The sequence below is a fragment of the Anabrus simplex genome, chromosome 14, assembly GCF_040414725.1.
Source record: "Anabrus simplex isolate iqAnaSimp1 chromosome 14, ASM4041472v1, whole genome shotgun sequence".
Taxonomy (NCBI): domain Eukaryota; kingdom Metazoa; phylum Arthropoda; class Insecta; order Orthoptera; family Tettigoniidae; genus Anabrus; species Anabrus simplex.
Genome location: NC_090278.1, coordinates 36,890,649 through 36,914,029, shown reverse-complemented (window position 1 = coordinate 36,914,029; position 23,381 = coordinate 36,890,649). Strand labels below are relative to the sequence as shown.

The 23,381-nt window shown below is 37.7% G+C and overlaps 1 protein-coding gene across 1 annotated transcript in view; it reads left to right on the top strand.

Annotated features, from left to right (window-relative positions):
- Positions 1-23,381, top strand: part of Rim (Rab3 interacting molecule) — a 738,199-nt gene that overhangs the window by 639,428 nt on the left and 75,390 nt on the right. The window contains exons 21-22 of the mRNA XM_068230365.1: positions 10,719-10,933; positions 19,360-19,499. Of these exons, the coding sequence (XP_068086466.1) occupies positions 10,719-10,933; positions 19,360-19,499 (355 nt within the window). The remainder of the gene's footprint in view (positions 1-10,718; positions 10,934-19,359; positions 19,500-23,381) is intronic.

Genomic DNA, 23,381 nt, shown 5'->3' with positions numbered 1-23,381 from the left:
GTCTGTCTGAACAAGTTTTAATTCCCTAGAAGGTTATGCCTTCTCTCTGACAAGGAGATATGTGGGATGGATGGAGGTGGTTGGGTGGAGATTTGAAGGGTTGAAGAGGAGGAAGGAGGATCTCTTGGTTAACTGTTTTGTTGAAACATTCAGATTTACATTCAGACCAACAAGTTCAGAATTATATACAATCAAATGACATTTTCCAGTCATTCAGTATTACATAATATAAGCATATTCAAAGCAGATGAACTTATCAGAAGTCCATTAGTAAAAGCATAATCTGATAACTGCATATGGGAGATAAATTGTACGATGGACAGTAGGCAATAGTATCTTGTTAAATGGGGTTAATCGGGCGAGTTGGTCATGGGGTTAGAGGCGCGCGGCTGTGAGCTTGCATCCAGGAGATAGTGGGTTCAAGTCTCACTGTCGGCAGCCCTGAAGATGGTTTTCCGTGGTTTCCCATTTTCACACCAGGCAAATGCTGGGGCTGTACCTTAATTAAGGCCATGGCCGCTTCCTTCCAACTCCCAGGCCTTTCCTATCTCATCGTCGCCATAAGACCTATCTGTGTCGGTGCGACGTAAAGCAATTAGCAAAGAAAAAGAAAAAAAAAGGGGGGGGGGGTTAAAAGTCAGGTTGTGAGTTTCACAAATAGAAAAATTCCTCTCAATTTTAATTACTGCGTTGATGGGGCGAAAGTTCCTTTTAGGGATTATTGTAAGTACCTAGGTGTTAATATAAGGGAAGATCTTCATTGGGGTAATCACATAAATGGGATTGTAAATAAAGGCTACAGATTTCTGCACATGGTTATGAGGGTTTTTAGGTACTGTAGTAAGGATGTAAAGGAGAGGGCATATAAGTCTCTGGTAAGACCCCAACTAGAGTATGGTTCCAGTGTATGGGACACTTACCAGGATTACTTGATTCAAGAACTGGAAAATATCCAAAGAAAAGCAGCTCAATCTGCTCTGGGTGATTTCCAACAAAAGAGTAGCGTTACGAAAATGTTGCAAAGTTTGGGCTGGGAAGACTTGGGAGAAAGGAGACAAGCTGTTTGACTAAGTGGTATGTTTCCTTCTTAAAATATATCATTTGTTTATTAAACAGCCACCTATTCAATACAATCACTTGTAAATGGTATGCTCCGAGCTGTCAGTGGAGGGATGGCGTGGAATGATATTAGTAGACGAGTAAGTTTGAATGGTGTCTTTAAAAGTAGCAAAGATCACAATATGAAGATAAAGTTGGAATTGAAGAGGACAAATTGGGGCAAATATTTGTTTATAGGAGGGGGAGTTAGGGATTGGAATAACTTACCAAGGGAGGTGTTCAATACATTTCCAATTTCTTTGCAGTCATTTAAGAAAAGGCTAGGAAAATAACAGATAGGGAATCTGCCACCTGTGCAACTGCCCTGAATGCAGATCAGTTGTAATGGATTGATGGAATTGTTGCTCGCCTAGCAATTCCGAATCTAAAGTCTAAGTTTCCTGTGAGGGACTTGCATCTTATATCTAATTTTTGAAATGCTCTATTGCTGAGAAAATAAAGAAGGAAATCTTAGTCCCTAATAGGGAACTTTGAGTTTCCAAATACAGGAAAAGAAAAGAGAGAAAAAGATAAAGATGAATATGGGTGTAAAGGACTAGGAACACAGGACAACACAAACAGAGAAAAGTAAACCAACAGGACAATATAAGTAATGGAAAGGAACCAAGAAAATACCAAATCAAGTCATATATGGAAAGATAGGAACACACATTAGGATGAAGTGGAGGGGGGGAGAGCTTATCTATTTGAAGAATGGCAGAGTATGAAGGTGTGAAACTTGTTCTTGTCCTTTTGTGTTTTAATGTTTATTCTTGTCTCTTCCTTATAATATTCCTACACTAACCTAACAAGTTTACCCTATCTTAATTTTATTAGAATTAACCAAAGATTTTTTATTTTCTATAAAATGTAAAATCTGTGAAATATTACATGTAAGTAGATTAAGTTACACAAATAACACTGGCCTGTGAATTTAAACTTTGTGATCATTGCTGAATGTTCAAATAGTGATTTTTAATATTCCAGGCATGCTGAATCTGGTTCTAAAATCAGATTTCCCCTTTAAATCAGGTTTCTTTGCAACATAAAAATGAATATATACGACTCTTGCATACATATGGAATTAATACACTCTTTATCACATGTAAGGAATGTTTTTTTCTTGTTATTTTTACTTATCTGAACACTCCTTTGTTTTTGTTTTGTTGAGGCCCCTCAGACCACACGGTTCCTAGTTCTGGTGAGCTTTCTACTTAGCCCAGTATTCCTTTATCTTTGCACTGTGGGTTGCTTTCCTTTCCTGAGTACACTTCACTCCCATTCCAGGACACAATGTTTTAGCTGTCTGTGACCAGAGAGTGTTGGATGTTCTGATCAGCATTCTAAACTTAGCCCTTTTGAATATATCCTTACCGAGCTCGATAGCAGCACTCGCTTAAGTGCGGCCAGTGTCCAGTAGTTGGGAGATAGTAGGTTTGAACCCCACTGTCGGCAGCCCCGAAAATGGTTTTCCGTGGTTTCCCATTTTCACACCAGGCAAATGCTGGGGCTGTACCTTAATTAAGGCCACGGCCGCTTCCTTCCCACTCCTAGCCCTTCCCTGTCCCATCATCGCCATAAGACCTATCTGTGTCGGTGGGACGTGAAGCAACTAGCAAAAAAATATATCCTTGGGACCAATTTTTAACAATTCTAGGTCTTTTTGAACCAGTATCGTCCATTTTGCATTTGTTTCCATCCCTCTAGAAATGGTATTGAAGATTCTTGTGGTGCATAGGAGATATGTCTCCTCTTTCTCATGGCTGATGTTATGCTCTCTAAATGTTGGTAAAGCTCGTTATTATGCCTGATTCTGTATTGACCTCCCTCTTTAATGGTGCCCATGATTTTTCTCAGGATCTTTGTTTCTTTCATTTCCAAAATCCTGAGTTGTCCCTTTTTGATCATGTTGAAACATTCTGAGACGTACAGTACCAAAGGTCTTACTACGGTTTCATAGTGTACACCTGGCTTTCATGGCTAGATCCTCACTAACGTTTGAGGTTAATATTTCACCTTTATATTTATGAGAATAATATAAACATAAGTAATGTATTATTTAAACAGGTTTGAGAAGAAACTAATTAAAGACATCTGTAAACACTGCTTTACGCTTACTGTTTTACTGGCAACATGTTCTAGATTGACGATCTATGGTTTCAATTTTATTACATTAATTTTTAATTATAAATTTGATAATATGTTGAAACTTCTTTGCATTGCTTTTCACTTGTGAGCCATAGTTAGATTTTCTCTCTTCAGTAACCAGCAGTAACCTTCCAGCATTTTCTTGTTCTATTTCCCTTGATATCTGCACTCCATTTCCTTTAGATCTTGTGGGATCTTTCTCCTTGCTCTTAACCCAGTGTTCCTAGGTTCTGAGGGAAATAGTCCAGATGTCGTCCCTGCTCTAGCAAACTAACGAATCTGCAAATTGTCAAAAAATTGGGAGAGCTGAAAGAATTTGTGATTACTCATGTCAAATCAAATTTTTTATATTTAATGATTGGGTTTGTGTGTTAGCATTAGAGAATGAACTGCAGATGAGAGACTTTGTCAGAGGGTAGAAATTATATAAATAATAAAATGTAGACCAAAACTTTAGAACTACTAGTTCCCTAATTTATCACTTTCGCTAGTTTGCCATAGTAGGGACGATGTGTGCACCTTTAAGCTCATACTGCAGCCTAAATCTTGGAAAGAAACATGCATTCATTCTTGGATCCTTTATGTTGCCAAGAAGGCTTTTGTCTACATCCTGGAATGCGTTCCATGCTGATCCTTCTGATGTGTACATTTTTTTGATATCTGAACCTGTAAGGATACCCTCTTTGATTTCGGCATTACTGATGCCTGTGAATCGATGACACAGGCACTGAAAGCTTTCACCTTAATTGTTTACAGCCATAATGAATTGCTTTGTAAGGCCTAGGTTGGTATGAAGACTTGTCAAAAAGACTTTTTTACTTTGTTTTATGCTTCTTGAGCCTACAGTCCACTGTCTTCCTGGAATTCCTTTTGGGTCCAGTGATGTGACCTTGCTTGAGTATCCCTCTCACAAAGAAGGTATGTGCACCTTTAAGCTCATACCGCAGCCTAAAACTTAGAAAGAAACAAGCATTCTCTCCATCATTTGTTTGCAGTCTGGATTCTTTTTGATGCCAGGAAAGATTTTGACTACATCCCGGAATGCTTTTCGTGCTGATCATTCTGATGCACACATAATATCTTTGAAATTAGCGTCAGAAAGACGTTTTCACCACACACTTGCCACTTGTGTTCCTGGTGCTTTATTTTACACAGCATCATCTCAAGATTTCCACATGTTTCTTGCATAATAACTGAATGTGCAACTGGAACCTATGCAAGTTTGTTTTCATTGTGAAGAAGGGGATGCACTTCAAACAATGCTTGGAGGTATCAATTAAAAGTCTCCAGTTGGTAGGGTCATGCTATGGTACTCCTAGTTTCAGTATAACCTCCAGAATGCTATTACAGCAAACCAAAGTTCCCTTTACAGGAAGAAGGGTGCAAATTCTTCTTCACGATGCCTATACATTATCCCTGGTTCCTTTCTCAGAGTCTAGACCCATATAATGATTTCAATTTAAACCAGCTCAAGCTCAGAATCAGATTATCATCAATACGTAAATAAAGAGTTTTAAAATTCTTTGGACACACTATGCAACGTGGAAGTGACAATATAGAAAAACTTATCATTCTTGGAAATGTTCCCAGCAAGAGAGATCGTGGACAAGTTCCTACACAATGGTCGAACATTATCAAAAATATAACTGGGTTGACCTTTTTGGTGCAGCACAGTATGTCAATCATGTATAGGAAGACAAAAATCCCTTTTCAGTACCAAGAGATGGAGACAACCTAACAATAGCCCCCACCCAGACAACATAATCCTCAGAATTAAAAGAAGGGTAAGAGAGAGAGAGAAAGAGAGAGAGAGAGACTCAGTGTTTCTTAGCAGATTCCTTTGTAAGTCCAAGATCTTGAATAAAGTCATTTAACACACTTTCTGGTGAGAAATCAGTCAGATGTTTGCTGGCCATTATGTAATTGTTCTGGTAATGTACTGGTACATCAGAGAGTAATGGGTAAAATTGTGGATGAAATATTGCTTGAATATGCAATCTTAGTTTTATTCTTGCTGTTAAATCCCTTCACATTCACAGAACAGAAGTGGCAGTGTGTACTGTGGTCTGTAGGTTGTCACCACACCATTGGAATTCGAATGGCAATGCTATTCACTCTCATTCACCCACTACTGTAACTGCTCTATACAAGTTCTACACAACTTGTCTTGGTCTCCAATTTGATGACAAAGTATGCAAAGGAGGTCTTTCTCACAATTTTGGTTGTTTCATGCTACTGTTTTTATCAAAACAAAGCTTCCACACACATAGCAGAATGTATCTAGACAGTTCTTGCAACCACAACATGGCATGTTGTTGTAAGTTAATAAAAAAGATTAACACGGTATGTCACTCATGTATAGGACACTTATGAAGATAAAATCTCTTTTCGCTAGCAAGTGAAATGTGATTCAGGCTGTGGCGCGTGAAGCAGTGCAACAGAATGGTGCCACTCAGTAAAACCTGCCATTGTCGCCAACTTTAAGCTGTGAGCTTGATTATACAGAGTTGCCAGATGGCTGCAGGAGATTGCCTTAATAAATGATCCGGAAACCTTATTTAAAACAACACTTCTACTAACAATGGCATTAGTGCATGTGCATTTAAAAAACAAATAGCAGTATCAGATTGTAAAGAAATGTGGTGTGATGTGGGGAAATTAACGTCGGATTTGGAAGTCATCCCAGAAAACAATGCAGGATGGCGGCAATAAAATCATCACAGGTTGGGGTATTCAAACTTTGATATACTTTTGTTATACCATGACACACACTTCTTTAGTTTGTGTGGAATTAGAAAACTTGAATTTCCATGCAAGCCTACTTACATTTCTCACTTTACTGGGTATGCGTGATGTTGCAGCAGATGACTGTAGCTAATCAAATTAAGTCCTGCATTAAAAAAATTGCAAATATCTATTCATTGTTTAAATTGATTTTGATAATTATGACTTGGATTAGAGTAAGTGTAAGATAATTGTGTGTCAATCATTGTTTAGGAAAAATTGATTTTGTGAATACCAGACTTTAACAATATTGTACAAATGGAGTATGCATGTAAACTACTAAAACAAACTTGCTTCTTAATATGCTATAAAATTTAGAAAATTACTGTAAATTTGTGCATACATTTTTACTTACTTTTAATGGAAAACTTTACTGCTAAGATTACAAACTAAATCCCACAACAGGAGTCACAGCTCCTCTGTATTGTCTGTGTCACATCTTCTGTTTTCCAACTATGATGTTATATAAATATAATATTCACAATTAAGTGTATTTATTGATTTAAAGATACAAATGTTACCGTGAAAACCGTGGTAATTTTAAGTGAAGATCTTTAGATTATGAGCTAGATGAAACCAAAACAAATTGTAAAATTCATCTTGCATGTGTACAACAATAATTAAATGTAGAAACACTTTTTATTTAGCATGTGTCCAACGACATTGGTAACTTGAATATCTGGATGTTTTTTTTTTGGTTTTGTTTAAAAATCATTGTCATTTAGTTTAAACAACTTCATTGACTATATTTTAAGCTGTTCAGTCTAGCTGAAGAAGTGTACAATTTTGATCACGCCAGTGATCTTCAGAATGGTTTAGTTTCTGTATAAACTCATACAGAGTAATCAAATTGTAGGTTTTTTTTTTTTTTTTGCAGATGTTAAATTCTGTTTTCAGATGAAAAGTGTGTAAGAATATATCATGAGATAACATTATTAAGCTTCATTATTTCATAGTATGATGAATAGGCTGATTTTCTAGTAGTCATAGGCATATCCAACTCGTATCATCCTATCTTCGCCATTTATTTTGTGCTACGTAGATCTTTTAAGGTTTTAAGCTTTAGAAAATTGCGAGCCCTGGGAATTATGTGCACAGAGCACATTGAATGAAGAACTGATGTACAGTTTCAGTTTAAAATATTGATTTTAGATTTACTTTTATTCTTGTAAGCCAAAGCTTTCAAGATATTACAGAATATTTGTATGTGCTGAAATTATCTTCAGTCAATGAATTGTATTACTCATTTTTAAATAGAACTGTGAAGTATGGATCTATAATGCTTATATTTAACTACATTTTTCTTTATATTTAGGTATTGAGTGAGAAATTATATCTTTATAAGAATGATGATCGAAATTCCATAGAAACTTAACACTTACCTACTCTGATTCACATTTGCACAATTAATATCACTTCTCAAAACATTCTTCTTAATGCTTCAAGTACACTGCTACAAGCTATAAAATTGTTACTATTTTCTCCATTTGTACAGACAGATCACTTCCCCTGTTCTTCCTACAACCCATATTATTTTATTTTCTCTGTTCCCTTTACCCCTTCTTGAAACTGTTTCATCAGGTACTGAGTATGGTCTTGATGTCTAGCCTAGTACATTATCGTAACTGTCTGGATGTATGTTTGTATGTATGTTGTGAGTTCTGTGTTCAGTCATTACTGAAGGAAAAGACTGGTCTCCGCTTGGCAACCTTTTAATAAAGTAAGCCTCCCATAGTGTAAGTAACTTATTATAAACTTTCTTCCTTTATTATTCTCAGATTTGAATTAAGTGTTTTAGACTATTTTGAAAGTACCAAGTTCGTACCCACTTATTGCATTTATGTCCTGACTTCTTTAGTACTAAACTAGTGTCCTTAATTGTGTCTTAGTTCCAACATCATTTAAGAAATATTCTAAAAATGATACTGGAAATATATTTCATTTAATTAAAAGGACAATGAAATTTAAGCATAATGATTTAACTGTTACAAGAAAAGCTTGGCTACAAATAAAGAAATATTTGAATTTCAGAGAAATTGTGCATATTTCATTTTATAATTCAGTCATATCTCTAACACTTTACTGACATATTTTTATCTTACATTACTTTTGGAAGTAAACAAGCTCTGTTCTAGACATCAGGACAGCTAAGGACCTGGCAGATACTAACTTCCCCATCAATCTGGCCTGGAAGCAAAAACGGACTAACAGCTCTCCACCGCAGCTGCATAGTTTTCTCAGAGGCTATGTTAAACACGATACCCTGAATTTGCATCGCAGAACGTGGCCGACACTGAACAGGATCGAAACAAATTGTGGTACAAGTGGGGGAAAATTCTGAGTCAAACATGCAAATGTGAATTTTCCCAACAAACCCTCAAACACATTATCGAAGAATATCCCCCATCTTCCTACTGCGGAAATTTCCTGGAATTCTACAATTTATACATAATTTAGAAGTTAATTTGTAACTTTCTTCTTTTTTTTTTCTGTTGTATGTTAGTAATGTTTGTAATACCATACATTTTCAGATTTTCAGAAAAGTTAATAATTTTACTTTGGAATAAAATGGATTGTTATACAAGTGGCCTACAATTTTAAGACTAACAACACAATGCCATACAGTGGCAGCAGTAGTTCAAACTTTTCATAAATATAGAAGAGGAACAGATGTAAAATTGCTTTTTCTCTGGATATTAAACATGGTTTAATGGCCCTCAATTTTGCAGATCTTTTGGCCAATATTTCAGTGTTTTTCATCCAAACTCTGAACTTGCCTTGCAAAACATGGTCGACAATGAACAGAATTGGAAAAAAATCATAGTAATGTGGGGAAAATTCTGAGTGCAACATGCAAATGCAGATTTCCTCTACAACTATTAACAATGGAGTTTTGTTGTGTTATTTTTCAACATCAATTATCCATGCTTTTGTTTATACTGCGATACTGCATTTCGACTGTGCTTCTCGGAAAATGCAGTCTGGTTCTTAGTCTTCCTTTCAGTTTCTCCAGTGATTGGCTTATACTCTGGCCAGTAGCAATTCAATTCAATGTCCGAACTGTTTGTAGAATCATGGGAGTAAAACAGTTCACTGTGTCTTGTTTAATTAGTAGCTGAAAATTAATTCCAGATATTTTCTGATCTTCTTTGTGTTCTGGTAACATATCTCTTCATATGGGAATAAAAACTTGAAATAATAATTAAAGTAGCCAAGTTAATTAAAACATGAACTTGTAACTGTTGTAATAATTATGTTTATATTATATCTTGTTCAGAAAATAGTCTTTAGTAAATTAAAATCAATTCATGAAAGAAAGCAATAGTGATTTGTATTGTAGATGTATGAAGTTAATTCCTCTATGAGTCACTGTCTTCCTCAGTCTATGGCATTTAATTAACGTACATTTTACCAGCAAAGATATATTAGTTCTGAGCAAATGTAATAATATTTTTATTTGTTGAAAATCTTCGGTTAATATGTAACATAGAATGATCTGGTATAGTAAAGGGATATGTCAAATCAGAAATTAGATTGTGAACATGCATGTAAGGGGCAACTGTATCATTCATGTTATTGTTAATGCATCTGTAAACAGACTTTTCAAACTATTTTAAAATCAAGTGCCTGGCCCTGGGATAAAATGATTATTTCTCCAGCTGTTGCATTCTCATTTGAAAGTAATTTTTATACCAAAGAAATTCACCAAAGAAGTATTTGGTTGAACATGACCGATTGCAATGAAATTGGGTAGGATGATCCATTAAGACATCATAAACTTAAAGGCAATGATCATTATGCCATAAAGTAATATTTACATTCTTAAAATTTAGTAATTTGTTGCTGTGATTTCAAGTGGAGCATGGTGTATCTAAATCTAAATCTAGCCTTCAAAATCCCTTACGAGCAATGGCCTCCTGCCCAGGCAGGGACTTTGCTTGGTTATACTCATTAGCTGAGCAGTCCTAAGGAGTGTGAAAGCACCTAGTGGTGCACTTTTCTTGCCTGTTAGTAATCGCTGTTCTTGTAACTGCACTAGCTTTACCTGGACTTCAAATGGATGTACAGTTTATGGTAACAAAGGTAACTCTGGGGGTCACTGGTTTAGATATCTGTTCAATGGGAGTTCCTTCCTTTATATAACATTTTTACAGTTAGATTTAGGTCCTGAATTAAAGAATATATCTGTCAGAGCATTTACTGACAATGTACACTTAAGAGTCCCTGATTGAATGGATGGGTTGTGTAATTCCAGTGCATCGTGGCTAAGAAATATATTCTTTCTTCTCTTAATTCACATAATCATGAATACTAAAATCAACAAATAGCTAAATCCCATAAGATTATTTGTGAAAGTAACTACTCAGCTATAGTAACAATGAAAGGCTGATCTATGATACTACTTTTGTGTGGTTCTCTTTTTTCTAAGAGAAACTTTAGAATGATTTACTTGGTAATTTAGTTATTTTTTTAATAGGAGATACTTTATTATATTATACTTGTTCTTTAAAGTTGGAACTTCCTTTTGGAATACAGTCTTCATCATATGGATATAGTTAAAAAGAAAAATGTTGCCACAATATCACTGATCAGTGACCCATGGAATGATATTATACTGAGTACATCTTTTAAGTGATAGGGGAGGGTGTAATGTTCGACCTGGTTTCTTTTATCCTTCTCCCCTCCAGGTGGTCTCCGTCGTTAAGACTGGCTCAAGATGGTGGTCAGCTATCGGATTTCATCGATGGGCTGGGTCCTGGTCAGCTGGTGGGACGGCAGGTGCTCGGTGCTCCTGCTTTGGGTGATATTCAACTCAGCATGTGCTACCAGAAGGGCTACCTCGAAGTGGAGGTCATACGAGCGAGAGGCCTCCAAGCCAGGCAGGGATCCAAAGTCTTACCAGGTAAGTCGCTCTGAAGGTATTTGAATTGTTCATTAATGGTGACTTTTCTGATATCCTGTACATATCCAGGGTGCTCAGAAACAACATGAGCTGGGGAGGGTTAGAGTGTTGGTCACACTGATAAATAACTTTTTTAAATAATTCTATATTTTGTGCAGTTGTCACTTTATCAACTGCTGAAATTAGCCAATCAGATCGCTTTGCAGGCAAATTCAAGTGGGCTTTGCGAGGCAGTGTTGCTGAATTGGCGCATGGCTTAAGACCAGCCTGAGAGCACCAATGGAAGAAAACCTCTTTGCTAGGGGAGGGATTTGAACGCAGACCTCCGAGCTGACAGGATTGCACCATAGCAAGTGCGCTACGGTGATGCTGGCTGATATTCACGGTGTGTTTGTGTCAGACGGTAATTTCTCGGCAAGGGTCTCTAAGTCGCTTGCAGATATGGCAACACCACGTCACAGAACCTGTTTGAATTCACCCGCAAAGCGACCTGATTGGCTAACTTCAGCAGCTGATAAAATAACGGCATGAGATATTGAATTATTTTTGTCAAATTATTTTTCATTATAATCAACCCTCTAATGCTCATATATCTAGTTTACAATGTTTCTGATCATCCTGTATACGAAATAGTGTTTTGATCCACGGTGATAATGGCACTGGAGATTGTCTGTTTGCTGATTAACATGATTTTTTTTAAATATGTATTTTTGGACCAAACTCCTTGCTTAATTCTTTGATGCTGTTCTAAAGGAACCAAAGATCTTCTAAATTATCAGCAAGTATCACGATGTAATTTGCATGGATTCTTCTTCTTCTTCTCTTTCTTCTTCTTGCACCATATTCTCATTGGATGTCGGCTCTCATCAGGGCATTCTGATTCTTGTTCTCAGCAAGCCCAAAAAGAGTGGGGTTACTGAGTTCATAACATTCTTGTAGATTCTGTAGCCAATATATTCCTCCCTCTAATTCTCCTTCTTTCAATTTTATCTTGTAAGATAAGCTGATTCAGAACACCAGGAAGGAGAAGTTCAGGAATGAAAAAGTCCGAGGAATAAATGGTGTATGACTTTTAGTGCCGGGAGTGTCTGAGGACATGTTCGGCTCGCCTGCGCGTCGTGATGAGGATGAAATGATGAAGACGACACACACACACACCCAGCCCCCATGCCAGAGAAATTAACCAATGATGGTTAAAATTCCTGACCTTGCTGGGAATCGAACCCGGGACCCCCATGACCAAAGGCCATCACGCTAACCCTTGAGCCATGGAGCCGGACTGGGAATAGGAGACTCCCTACTACAGAGGATTCAGAAAGCAAGACTGAAGTGGTTTGGCCATGTAAGAAGGATGAGTGCAAGCAGGACTGCAAGAAGAGAATATGAAAGAGAAGTAAAAGGAAAAAAGACCAGTGAATGGACAGATCTGGTGAAGAAAGATGTCGAGGAGAGAGGACAAGATTAGGAGAAGATTATGAGAGAACAGTGGTTCATGGACAGACAAAGATGGAGGGGGCTCGTACACTACACCCAGGCAACTGGAGATGGTCAACGATAACGTTGATGATGATGATGATGAAGTTAAGCTGAAGGAGTCTGTACTTATTATTTTGAATGATATGGCCAAAGGACTCAAGTTTCTTCTTTATGATGTTGTACATGACCTCTAACTTTTTGTTCAGGTATTGGAGAACCTCATTGTTATGTATTCTTTCAACCCATGATATTCTGAGAAGGCATCGCTAGCACTACACCCCAAAGGATTTCAGTTTTGATATAAATATTTCTTAGAGCTGGGGAGTCATCCAAAAATTTGTGTAACGGAATAGTGTCATTGGACATTGGTGGATAGTGCCAAATGAAGTAGTGTACAGAGAACTGGAGCCCATCACAGATACTACACAGAAGAAGAGGATCTCTTTTATCTCTGAATGATTTGCAAAACAAAAGAGAAAATTGAAAGAAACTGAAAAATATAAAAATATGATTTAAACCAAAAATAGACAAACATACAATGAAAAGGGGTATTTACAGATGTGGAAGATCAAAATGAATGAAAAGCTACTGGGCAATTTGGAAAGAAAACTTATCAAAGATGACCAGAAAATGATTGATGGAAGTGGTCCAATGAGGCCATAAAAGCGGAGGAGGAGGAGGAAGAAGAAGAAATAGTGTCATGTAACAAAATGCATTATGGAAGTGTAACCTAGCAACCATGCAGGCTGTGAAGTGAAGTGAAGTACGGATGGATAGCCAGCAACAGCATAAAAGATATAGACTGCTTAACATACTCGTTACAGCGCCCCTGGCTGCCACTTCTTGGCCTTGATAGTTAGCCCTATTATCAGTTCAATGAGTGGATGAGATTGTGTGTTATTGCAAATTAAAGTTGTATTTAAGAATAAACAAGACATTTTCAAACACTCTTAATGTTGCATTAATGTTCTAATGAAATAAGCTCAGTGAATATGCTAGGCATTTGCTTGGTTATAAGAAGAATTGCATATGTAGAAGGATGGATAATTTGGCATCATAATCAAATCAAAATCTCTTTATTTGCAAATGAGGTGTCTACCTCGGTGGCAAATGGTACACTAAAATACATTATTGTCAAGCACTAAATATTAAATTAACTAGAGAAGAAAATTTTCCTATAATACAATATTATACAATTTATGCTAACAATTTTTTCTATTAAACACACAGCTCATCCTTAATAAATTTATATTGTTTACAAAATTCTACTTATAATATCTCCTGTACTACTTACAGATATAGTCAACTGATATACAGTATGTGGAATTACTTCAAATTCAAATGATACTATACAACTGGTATAAGATTAAAATTTACATTACCTTTATTTACTTATTTATTTTTTACCCATTCTGGAACCTAAGTAGCATAACGACCTGCTGTGTCTTAACCAGAGCCCCTTTTGCCACCACTTTTCAGAGTTTCTGAAGGGCCTTCACAGCTACCGTAGCAGTCCCATGCCCTCGAAGTCCCCACTGTACTTCACCCCTACAGGCAGTCCCCTACTTTGGCTGTCCAAACTCCTTAGACCAGGGGATGGAATTAATTTATTCACACACATTTTTTATTTACATTAACCTGCACTGGTTGAATGCCGTCTAACATTTCATTTATTTTCTCTGTTGCTGTTTATTCTCTTCTTGAATATCTATACAGATTTTGGAAAAGGATCAAACACTACCCCTGGTAAACTGTTCCACTCCTTCACACCCTTCCCAATGAATGAAAATTTACTCCAATCGCTTCTGCTAAAATTCCTTCTAATTTTATATTTGTGGTCAGTCCTGCCAATATAATTATTTTCCAACTGAAGCCTCTCACGGATATCTCCCCATGCTTCTTCTCCTGTATAGGCTCTATATAATCCTATAAGTCTAGTTTTCCCCCTTCTCTTACTTAAAGTTTCCCACCCAAGTTCCTTTAACATTTCTGATACACAACTCTTTCTCCTGAAATCCCCTGTTACAAATCTTGCTGCTTTCCTCTGCACACTATCTATATCTTTTATTAAGTATTCTTGGCATCATACACTAACAATAAAGTCATTCTCTACAGAAAGAGATGTTATATGTACAGCAGTTCATTGAGGAATTCATACACGTAGAGAAAGATACCACTGCTTTTCAATGACATACCTTCAATGTCATTCTGGTATAATTTTTGAATTTTGCTTCTTGGTCTAGTTTGTTATGTTTTATGCTTTTGGCTACTTATGGCTACTTTCTGAGAACTGCTGTGCCCATTGTTTTCAGCGTAGAATATCTCTATGGCATCCTCTGCCTGTTGTAAGGAGCCACTAAGTGGAGTAGCCCCATATTCTACACTTGACCCCTGGCTGAGTGTAGCATTACTTCCATGTACGGTATCCTACCAGCTTCACCACTTTAATATTTCTATCGGATCTCTTGTGGTCAATCCTCACCTGACTTCATTCTACTGAATTCATAGCCTACATTTATTTATTTATTTTAATTTTTTTTTACCTTGCACGCCTTCTCAAAGACCATACTCCATCACACAACAACTTCTCCAGATCCTTTCTATGGCAGATTCAGAGGAAATAAGTATATGTTTTGCCTGCAAGTGTCATGGCTGCCAGTGGTTCAAGTATATTCAAAGATGGCCATCAGATTAGCAGTCTATATTTTTAATGTCGTTGATGGCCAGAGAATATTAGTTAGCCATCGTGCAGGCATTGTCTTATGTCTGGTGGTCATCTGAAATTTGCAGCTGTTGATGGATCGCCATGACTGAGAGACATATAAGACATAGTTATGATTAATTTTCCTGTAGGGAAATTTGACACCAATTTTGTTTTCTGGTAGTGCTCTCTGTTAGGGTTTAAGTCTCAGCATGATAAAGTAAGACAGGGAATGGAGAACACCGAAGTAAATGGAGACAGAGATTATTATTAAAAGTCCTGGTTACAGAGGAGTTCCACTCATTCTCTTGAACTCCTTGTCTGTTCAATCTGGGACCTAATTTGACCAGTAATGTTCCAGCTGTGTTCAAGTATGCATCCAAGATACTTAAAGTGTTGAACTTGCTCCAGTGACATTCCAGATACTATCAACAAATAACAGGGTAAATTAGTCCACCTTTTCAATACGTATCTACACTCATGCTCAGAAATTAAGGATAATGCTGATTCATGGTGAAACAACGCTATGGTGGGTGGTTTGCAGTTCTAAATCACCTCGGGGTATGACCATGTGGTGCATTTGACCTGCGGTTGTCGCATGGTGATGCTGGCAGCAGTCCAAATACGCAGGGGTGTGTTGGTGCATGTCAGAGTATGGTGCAGCGAGTAAGTGTGCAGATGTTTTCAGACGTGCTAATGGTGACTGTGTGGTGAAAATGGCTCAACGGACACATATTGATGACGTTATGAGGGGTAGAATAATAGGGCGACTGGAGGCTGGTCAAACACAGCAGGTCGTAGCACATAGTGTGATCTCAAGATTATGGCAACGATTCCAGCAGACAGGAAACGTGTCCAGGCACTACAGTACAGGATGTCCTCAGTGTACAACACCACAAGAAGACCAATATCTTACCATCAGTGCCCGCAGACGGCCACGGAGTACTGCAGGTAGCCTTGCTCGGGACCTTGCCACAGCCACTGGAACACTTGTCTCCAGACACACAGTCTACAGACGACTGAACAGACATGGTTTATTCGCCCGGAGACCTGCAAAGTGCATTCCACTGACCCCTGTTCACAGAAGACCCCGTAAAGCCTGGTGTCAAGAACACAGTACATGGTCATTGGAACAGTGGTCCCAGGTTATGTTCACGGACGAGTCCAGGTATAGTCTGAACAGTGATTCTCGCCGGGTTATCATCTGGCATGAACCAGGAACCAGATACCAACCCCGTAATGTCCTTGAAAGGGACCTGTATGGAGGCAGTGGTTTGATGGTGTGGGGTGGGATTATGATTGGTGCACGTACACCCCTGCATGTCTTTGACAGAGGAACTGTAACAGGTCAGGTGTAACGGGACGTCATTTTGCACCAGTATGTCCGCCTTTTCAGGGGTGCATTGGGTCCCACGTTCCTCCTGATGGATGATAACACACGGCCCCACCAAGCTGCCATCGTGGAGGAGTACCGTGAAACAGAAGATATCCGGCGAATGGAGTGGCCTGCCTGTTCTCCAGACCTAAACCCCATCGAGCACATCTGGGATGCTCTCGGTCGATGTTTCGCTGCATGTCTTCAAACCCCTAGGACACTTCAGGAGCTCCGACAGGCACTGGTGCAAGAATGGGAGGCTATACCCCAGCAGCTGCTCGACCATCTGATCCAGAATATGCCAACCCGTTGTGCGTCCTGTGTACGAGTGCATGGTGATCATATCCCATACTGATGTCGGGGTACATGCGCAGGAAACAGTGGCGTTTTGTAGCACATGTGTTTTGGGATGGTTTTCTCAACTTATCACCAATACTGTGGACTTACAGATATGTTTCATTTGTGTTCACTATGTGCCTATCCTATTAGCGCCAGTTTTGTGTAATGCCACGATGTGTGGCACCACAATATGCAATTATCCTTAATTTATGAGCATGAGCACTTTGAAAGAAGAAACACTTTAAAAAACAAATCCGTGATAAATGTATCTTGGAGATGGTGTCAAGTCCATCAATCATGAAATAGTGTATACAATGACTATCTCTTTAACACTGGTGGCACCGTGATGGTTGTGGAAACCCTCTTGTCCTTGATTTAATGCATATAACTTGTAGAGTCTTAATGGTATACTTACAAAAACCTTTTTAAGGTGGACCAATTTACCCTACTGTATGTAATTACTGTCAATATGGATCATAATGAAGCCTATAATATATGAGATACTATTAAGTTAACAAGTTGAATAAGATGACCATTACTTTGGTCTTTTTTTGTGTGTGCTTAAAGGCAGACCTGCTTGTGCTCTGTGTTTAACCACATAGTTTAGCATAACACATGGCATTTATTCACTTCCTGTTGATCTGGATTTATTTGTCAATTTCATCAAGGGCAATTCAAAAATAGCTTCAGGGTGTTAGTTAACACATTCACTACCAGCTCCCTCCATGGGTATTCAGCCGTGCAGCGCAGCGATTTTTAGATGCCACCTTGACTCGCTAGGTAACATGTAACACATGGCTTAAACTTGGTATCACTCCTATACAATATACTGTTCAATATGGCTAGACTTCGCTCCCAAAAGCTTACTAAGATTTCCTCCATTACGGAATTGCAATATGCAGATGACACTGCTCTCACACCCGATGATCTACAACAGTCAGCCAGCTGTTTCAAGAGTGCTTGCAATCGTTTTGGTCTCTCCATTTAAAAAACCAAGGTACTCACACAGCCTCCACCTGGGTTGAAACTTCCAGCTTTCAATATCTCCATTGCAGATATTCCACTGGAGCAGGTCGACCACTTTTTATATCTAGGAAGTATCCTCTCAACAAATGCTAACTGCTCACAAGATGGGGACAGGAGAATTGGTTCTATCCACTCAGCATTTATCCCATCGTGTCTTCATGAATAAGGACCTTACAGTGCATAACATGATCATGGTTTACCATGCTATTGTCACATCAACACTGTGAAACTTGGACCCTGTAATGTTAGGATATCAAAAAGCTAGAGCGCTTCCATCTGTAAAAACTTAGATCCATTTTGAACATTAAATGGAAGGACTGTGTCACCAACCTTGCAGTTCTTGAGAAAGCGCATGCTGTAAGCATTGAGGCTACCATCATTGGCCACCATCTCAGATGAATATGGAACCTCCATCGCATGAGTGAAACCAGTTACTTCGTCAACTACTGTATGGTGAACTCTGCTCCAGCACAAGACTTCATGGAGCCCCTTTGAGGCGTTTCAAGGATCAGCGAAAGCATACTATCGAAAGAGCTGGAATTAACACTCAATCCTGAGATACACTTGCTGAGAATTGTACACTTTGGTGTCACACTGTTTCTACATCAGTTACTATGTCTGAAGTGGAATGACATAGATGTGAAGAGACTAAACGGCAAGCACGGAAACTCCATCAAGCTCAGCCCTGCCCCTCCCCCCAGTCATTCCATGTCATCTGTGTTTACTTATGTTTCATGCCAAGATTGGGCTACTACGTCATATGAAACATATTCACAAAGCATTGTGAGTGTGAAAATGTAAACTGCTGAAGAATATGTTTACTCGGATATGAGTTGCAGCCGATGACGGCTCCTGTACAATAATCCCTAAAAAATATGTACATACCTTCACAATATGATCAAGTATGATTATTTACTTGCCATGACTATTCGTTATATCACTCAGCACCACTTGAATTTCAACCACACACTTGAGAGATCTTGGGACTGACTCATGTTCATTTAAATTAAACATCCCACAATGTGGTAAATTACCACAAGCTGTATTAAAACACTCTTCTGCCCGCTGTCTACCAATATAGTGATCAACTGTGTCATCTAACATACATAAGAAGTTGGCGTGAATTCAAATCCTACTAAGGTCAGATATGATATTTTACATGCATGAAACCTAATCTGACCATCGTCGTATATGGGAGTAAATGTGTATAAAAGGATTAGAATTAGGGCACAACCTTGTCTTACACCTTCTTTTGTCTTGAGCTCTTGAATAATGTTGTCTCCAATTTTGATGTTTACATCTTTTATGTCAAGCCTAATATGTTTCAGCTGATGTATAAGAATATCATGTTTAGTATTATCAAAAGATTTTTCATAATCAATGAAGCAAGCGTAGATGTTTGTTGTTGGTCAATATTTAGTTTTGAACTAAATCTTATTCATTGTAATAGAGATGATTATAATGGCTTTCTCCTCCTGTACTCCTAACATTATTCCTCATCTGTTTCAGCGCCTTATGTGAAAGTATACTTGGTGAGCGGGAAGAAGTGCATTGCGAAAGCGAAGACTGCGACAGCTCGAAGAACGTTAGACCCCCTTTACCAGCAGCAGTTAGCATTCAGGGAGCCATTTCAGGGGTGCATTCTGCAGGTTAGAAGAATAAAAGACTTTCCATTATTTTATGTATAGTTTTAAGTATTGAGAGGGGTTCCATTGGTCTATCTTCATAATGTTAATATTTGAGAATTTATGTTCCTTTTTTGACAAAACTTCTGGGTAGATTTAGATAACATTTTAGTACCATAATTAATGATTATTTCTTAGTACTTTAAATGCAGGTAGTTTGTGATTCTATTATTGTGACCATAATTATAATTTTTTCTTTAACCTGAACATTTTTTTGTTTAAAAACTCCTAAAGATATCCATTTTTTCAAAATGTATTTGAGTTAAAACAAAACCCCTGTGTTAAAATGTCATGTACAAGCCATGCTAAAGGTGGTAAAAATTTTAAGACTTCTGTGATAAGTGAAAACTGAAAAAATGTTACATTTATGTGAAAAAAAAAAGAAGTTCTGAGAAAATTCCATTTAAAATTTAGTAACAGGTGAGGCACCTTTCCTGATGTAGCTAGTGCATCCTTGAACCATATGAGGGGCTCTCTGGATCCTCTTCTTCTTCTTCTTCTTCTTCTTCTTCTTCTTCTTCTTCTTCTTCTTCTTCTTCTTCTTCTTCTTCTTCTTCTTCTTCTTCACACAACTGTTCCAGTTTTCTCTTTGCTATGTATGCTTCTATCCTATCAGGCTTTTTTCTGTGCTTCCTGTACCATGCGTTCAGCTCTTCTTGCATGGCTGAAATGCGGTGGAATCCTGGTTAAAGTACAAGTTACCGGACGAGTTGGCCGAGCGGTTAGAGTTGCGCAGCTGTGAGCTTGCATCCAGGAGATAGTGGGTTCAAATCCCACTGTCGGCAGCCCTGAAGGTGGTATTCCATGCTTTTGCATTTTCACACCAGGCAAATGCTGGAGCTGTACCTTAATTAAGGCCACAGCCGCTTCCTTCCAATTGCTACGGCTTTCCTATCCCGTCGTCACCATAAGACCTATCTGTGTCGGTGCGACGCAAAGCCACCAGCAAAAAAAAGAAAAAAAAGTACAAGTTTGTTCATAACTATGCATTTCCCTTATTGAATCTTTCTATAACTTCATACACACCCATTCACAGGGTTTTGACAGCAATAAATGTTCTTTGGGGGTTATCTGTTCCGAATCAAACTGTTCAGGATTTTCACTCTTGCCATGGACACATTTCTTGAGCAGTTCAGGATGAACCAAGTCTGTGAATATTGGTGTCATTTCAGTCATAACGCTTTCTGGAAGTTGAGAATGTTTACTATGTTTGTAGCTTTGACCTAAAATTCTGGCTTCCAGTACTTGCACCAACTATCCTCTCATTGTGGGCATGGTATATGTCAGAGGCTGTCATCAGAACAGAATGTTGATGATGATAATGATGGAATTAGTCATATTTCTCTTCTTGAATGCCTTTGCACCTCTAGGCATTTTGGTGTGTTTTTAACTATTTACATATGGCAGAAAGATACTAAAACAATAGAATAACTGCACAGAACAGAAATATTGTACACTTTGCAACTTGTAGCACACTTCATATAAATTAAAACATGTGAACATGGCAAACAATACAGTAATGAAGTAAACAAATGAGAGTTAATAGTAATACAGTTTAGCCAACTCCATAAATATAAAACTCCCAACAAAGGATAATTTCCCATCATATACAAAATCAAGGAGACATGTAGTTCAATTTTTCAATGTTTTCTAATGCGTTATTTAAAGAAATATTACACACGTTTTGCAAACAACAAACATCACGTATTATATATTATTTTAAATGTCAAAGATCACATAAAAATCTGAATTTTTTTCATATTTTATCGATTGGAACTCCCCTTAAATAAAGAGTCACATGTACCTACTTAAAAAACTGCATTTATTGTTGGTCATTAAGAAGATTCACAAGAAATCATCATATTCATCGTCATCAAACGGTGAGATGGTGACTGGCTAATTCATTATGTTATGACACACATCTGAAAAAGCTGAAAAGAATGACAGAATTAGCATATCTACAATACGTTTAACAATCATAATAAGGAATCAACCGAGTGAGTTGGCCATGCTGTTAGGGTTGTGTAGCTGAGAGCTTGGATTCGGGAGAAGGTGGATTCAGATCCCTCCCTCAGCAGCCCTGAAGATTGTTTTCCATTATTTCCCATTTTTACACCAAGCAAATGCTGGGGCTGTACCGTAACCGAATGACGCAGAGTCACGGAACCATTCCGTGCTCTGCTACTATGGATGTGAGGCAGAACCATGGAACTGGTCCGTGATTACGCATTACAATGCTATTTAACTGATTCCGCAATACATGAAGATAGTTGTGACTTTGTATATGTGTGAGTGACATCTCATTTCGTATTCTTTTTATACATATATAAAAAATCGATGATTGTTTGATGTCATTTGATATTTTCAAGTGGTTAGTCTTCGACTTTGACACAAGTAAACGAATATGGCAGCTCATCAGCAACTCAGACTGAAAGAAAAAGAAATCAAATCTTTGCTTGAAAGTTATGATAATTACAATTCTCTCGATGAAAGCAACAGTGAAGTGAGTAGTATCAGTTCTAGTTCTGATGATGATGAATTGAATAGTGCAATAAATGAAGAGAAAGAGGAGCAAAAAGAAGATAAATATGACGTACATGTGCCAACAGACTGGATATGGGTGCAGGACGATAACAAAATAAAACATATTCCATGTTCTGCAGTTCGTGGAGTGAATGCTAGTGTGTTACAGTATTTTATCATATTCATTTTCTTTTCATGTTTTAAAAGTTTGGAAGGTCCTTAATTATAATTCTTTTTACAGAGAGTTGTAGACAGAAATTTCCTTTAAAATAATTCCTGCTCCAGGGCATATTCATTGTGCCAACAGTGTCTGCACAGGCCACAGCAACTACCTCACCAATCCTAGCCCTTCAATCCTTGCATAGCCAAAAGCCTTCAGTGCGATTCTGTGATGTTAAACCACTGGCCAAAAGGAAGAAAAAGGAATCATTGTCTAATTAGTTAGAAAGAACATTAATTGATTTTAAAAATCTCTTATATAGCACCAAATGAATGCAGCAGTTAGCCTTTCCAAAAAATGTCTGACATAGAATCTGGATTGTCTTCTACATATCAGTGAACTGACAGAAGAGCCAAACTGTCAGCCAGTCATTTTATATTGTGCTCTTTTAATCTCCTTCTGGTGGAAAGGGACTGTTCACTAGACGATGCTGAAACAGGTAATGAAGTTCAGCCTGTAAGAAATGGATAAACATACATGCCATCTCTTACAGTTTATCAGTTAAATTTATGGAAAGACGGAAAGACGGTTTTACAGATAAACAATAATATTTTACGATTTGACGTACAAAGATCTTCTTTGTAAAATTTGCACCAGAACAAGCTACCGCAACCTGCCAATCCATGCTGTGTGACCAGCAAATATTCGATACATCTCTCTGATTTACATTCATACGATCGTTACAGTCTTTGACTGGGAATACGAGATGTGTTCCGTATCCCAGTTGATCGATATAGATTATTTTGTGTTGAAAGAGACTTGACTCTTGGATAACCATTCGCTTGTTCTTTGCATTGATTCGTTCGATAATAACCTTTTCCGTCCTGTGTAAAAAAATAGTATTTTGTTCTAAACCACAAATTACAAAGCATATGTCATGTTGTAGTTATGAAAAAACATGTGAATTATGTTCGTTGCTTAATTTGCTTCATATTTGCCACATATTGCAAAGGTGATGTAGTTGTGGAGTAACGTGAATTGTGTTCATTGCTTATTTTGTCTTATTGTTGTTGTTTATCAGCAATCATGAGTAAATCTACAAAAAAACAATATCATCAGGTGTTTAGGGAAACCTATTCTTTGAGTTTCCCATGTATATTGAA